Here is a 2,889-nt window from a genome sequence, read left to right on the forward strand (position 1 = left end):
CGCCGGCACGGCAGCGGCGGTCTCGGCTCAGTCTCAACGCTCGCGCCGACCGCGCCACTCGCGACCTCCCGCGCCACCGACCATGCTGCTCGCCGCAGTGCTCGCCCTCGCCGTCGCCGCCGCGGCCGCCCAGAACGAGACGCGACCCCCGCCCCCGAGGCGCGAACAGTTCCGCGTCATCTACGAATGGAACGCCATCGATTTCGACTGGGCCTCCCCGGCCGATCGGGAGGCCTACCTCAATACAAGCAGATATATTCCCCAGAACGTCCTAATATCTGGAATAAGCTTCTACGGAGAAAACCTGTTCATAACGGTGCCGAGGATGATGCGAGGGGTCCCGGCGACTCTCGCGACGATCCCGGTGGTTCAGAGCGACACGGCGCCCAAGCTGCGCCCGTTTCCTAGCTGGGACGCCAACAAGGTCGGCGACTGCCAGGCGCTGCAGTTCGTGCAGAACGTGCAGGTTGACCGCAACGGGATCCTGTGGGTCCTAGATAACGGCCGCGTCAACACGCTCACCGACAAGCCAGACTCCAAGTGCCCGCCGTCGATCGTGCTCATCGACCTAAAGACCGGCAAAAATGAGATGCAGCGATTCCCGTTAAGCCCAGTGGACAGCTCTAGCACGTATCTAAATGATCTCGTCATTGATAACCGTCGCGATGGAGACTATGCTTACATTACGGATAACAGTGCCACCGATCCGGGTATTATAGTTTTCCGTCGCAGTGACAAGAAGTCGTGGAAAGTGCGTGATTCCCATTCAATGTCCGCCGTTCCCGAAGCGACCACTTTCCGCATCAACGGCACCACGGTGGACCTGCCGGTCAACGTGGACAGCATCGCGCTCGGACCCCAGTTCCTCGCCGGCGTCACGGTCGACCGCACCATCTACTACTGCCCACTGTCTAGCTTCCACATGTACGCCATCAATGCCTCAGTTTTGCGAAATGAAACTATTGGACAAAGGGACGGCGCTCTACGACCATATGTAGTCGATCTCGGAATTAAAGCATCCCAGACGGATGGTATGAAAATGGACGCAAACGGCGTACTCTACTTCGGCTTGGTGGGCAACTCTACCATCGCGGAATGGAACACGAGCCTGCCCTTCCAGCACGGACAGAGGACGATCGCCCGCGACGCCAACTACATTCAGTGGGTGGACCGATTCGCTTTCGACGACCACGGCAACGTTTACGTAGTAGTAAACAGGCTATTTAATTTCATGAAGAACGAAGTTTCGCTGAGTGATGTGAACTATAGGATTCTGAAGTCGCACACGGGGTCGAAGAGCTACGTGTTCGGGGAGGAGGTGACGCCGCCGGGGCTGCCGGGCGGCGCGGCGCCGCTGCGCGCGCTAGGCGCGTCGTTGCTGCTGGCGGCGCTGGCGCACCTGCTGGCCTAGTGCGCGCGCGACCCGGTCGCGGCCCGCGTCCGGCCCTGACCGTGATGCATTGTGCGCCGCTCTGACTGATGCGTATCATTACCAAATATTAAGGTTACCTTGACCGCGCGGTCGACCCAGTGATAATGTGAATGAAAGCTGTGCATATCTTGACGAATTAATATTATTCATAGATTAAGGTGTACAATACAACATTGGTGACCTTTAGACGGGTTAGAGTCGTGAAGAAGAGGCTCCCCGGCGATATGTCGGGGACGCATTGCCAAAGCTGCGCCCGCGACTCGAACAATTAACATTCCAGCTCTTTGTATTTAGTTAAGGCGCATCGTATGCGTAATATTTATTCATTAACATATACATAATATATATGAAATATTACCATTTAAAATGATATGTACCTCAATTCAAAGTTCTCGGAGTGTATAATACCTGATTGTGTAAAATAACAATAGATAACAGGTTATTTGATAATAGGTTATTGTAACTATAATTGTAAGAATGGGGCGTGAACGTGATTGTATGTTGAATTTTAAAATAATAAACGTGTTTATCGTATTATTGTGTTTGCTGTTTTTATTGCTCGTCTGTTGACGAACACTGCTCTCGTGTACTTTTAGATAGTACTATAATCTACTGACGAGTCTAATGACATTTATCCTTTTTTTTCTTTTGAAGAGAATCATAGTTAGGTGGTCGTCGTAGGTACTGTAATATACCACAATGTATACTTGGGTTGTTATTCGGGCTTTGCCATAAATTCACTTTTGAGGACACATTTTAACCCTTCTTTGCATGATTTTCAATTTTTGCCCGAAATGAATATATGTGTCACGTAATTGTTTACTGATTCTGGGGAAAATAATAAAAAAAATGATAATATCAATTTTTACTGCGAAATCATATTGAATACCTAGGCTAAATCATATTTTTGTAAATATATAACTATTAGTAAGGGGTATAGGAAAAATTTTACTGCCATCAGAAAGGTACACTATTTGTGATATTCCTATGATAAAGTTTGTACTTAAATATAAAATAATTACAAACCCCGAAAAATCTGCCCAAAAACACATACAAAAATCATCAACTTCCAGGTTACCCCAAGTTTTCCGACATTTCGTCTTGAAGCAAATGTAATTTTTGACATTGGAAATGTCTTTTCGTTCGCTCCAGTATACGGTCCGATTTCACGAAAAAGTGCGATCCCCTTATATCTCGGAAAGTTGTGAAGATATGATATTAAAAACCGGCCAAGTGCGAGTCGGACTCGCGTTCCAAGGGTTCCGTATATTACACAATTTTTAACAATCAGTGCCGGATTAAGATATTTTGATGCCCTAAGCATTTCTAGGTGCCCCCTCTCCCTAGGGTCATCAAGATTACATTGATTTTTTGGTAAATTGAGAGAAGTTCATTGCCGCATTACAGCTGAGAATGGAAATCAGTCACATCATTTTATCACGAAAATTGACAGTGTC

General features: G+C 48.0%; 1 protein-coding gene across 1 annotated transcript; it reads left to right on the forward strand.

The window, feature by feature from the left end:
- LOC134791273 (protein yellow-like) lies at positions 1-1,966 on the forward strand. Its single transcript, XM_063762259.1, has one exon. The coding sequence runs from the start codon at positions 83-85 to the stop codon at positions 1,409-1,411; it is 1,329 nt and encodes a 442-aa protein (XP_063618329.1). The 5' UTR covers positions 1-82; the 3' UTR covers positions 1,412-1,966.
- The last annotated feature ends 923 nt before the right edge of the window (positions 1,967-2,889 follow it).

This window comes from Cydia splendana, chromosome 6, assembly GCF_910591565.1.
Source record: "Cydia splendana chromosome 6, ilCydSple1.2, whole genome shotgun sequence".
Lineage (NCBI taxonomy): Eukaryota > Metazoa > Arthropoda > Insecta > Lepidoptera > Tortricidae > Cydia > Cydia splendana.

Excerpts from the sequence above, each read along its gene's own strand:
- LOC134791273 (XM_063762259.1), top strand. The coding sequence starts at position 83 with ATGCTGCTCGCCGCAGTGCTCGCCCTCGCCGTCGCCGCCGCGGCCGCC.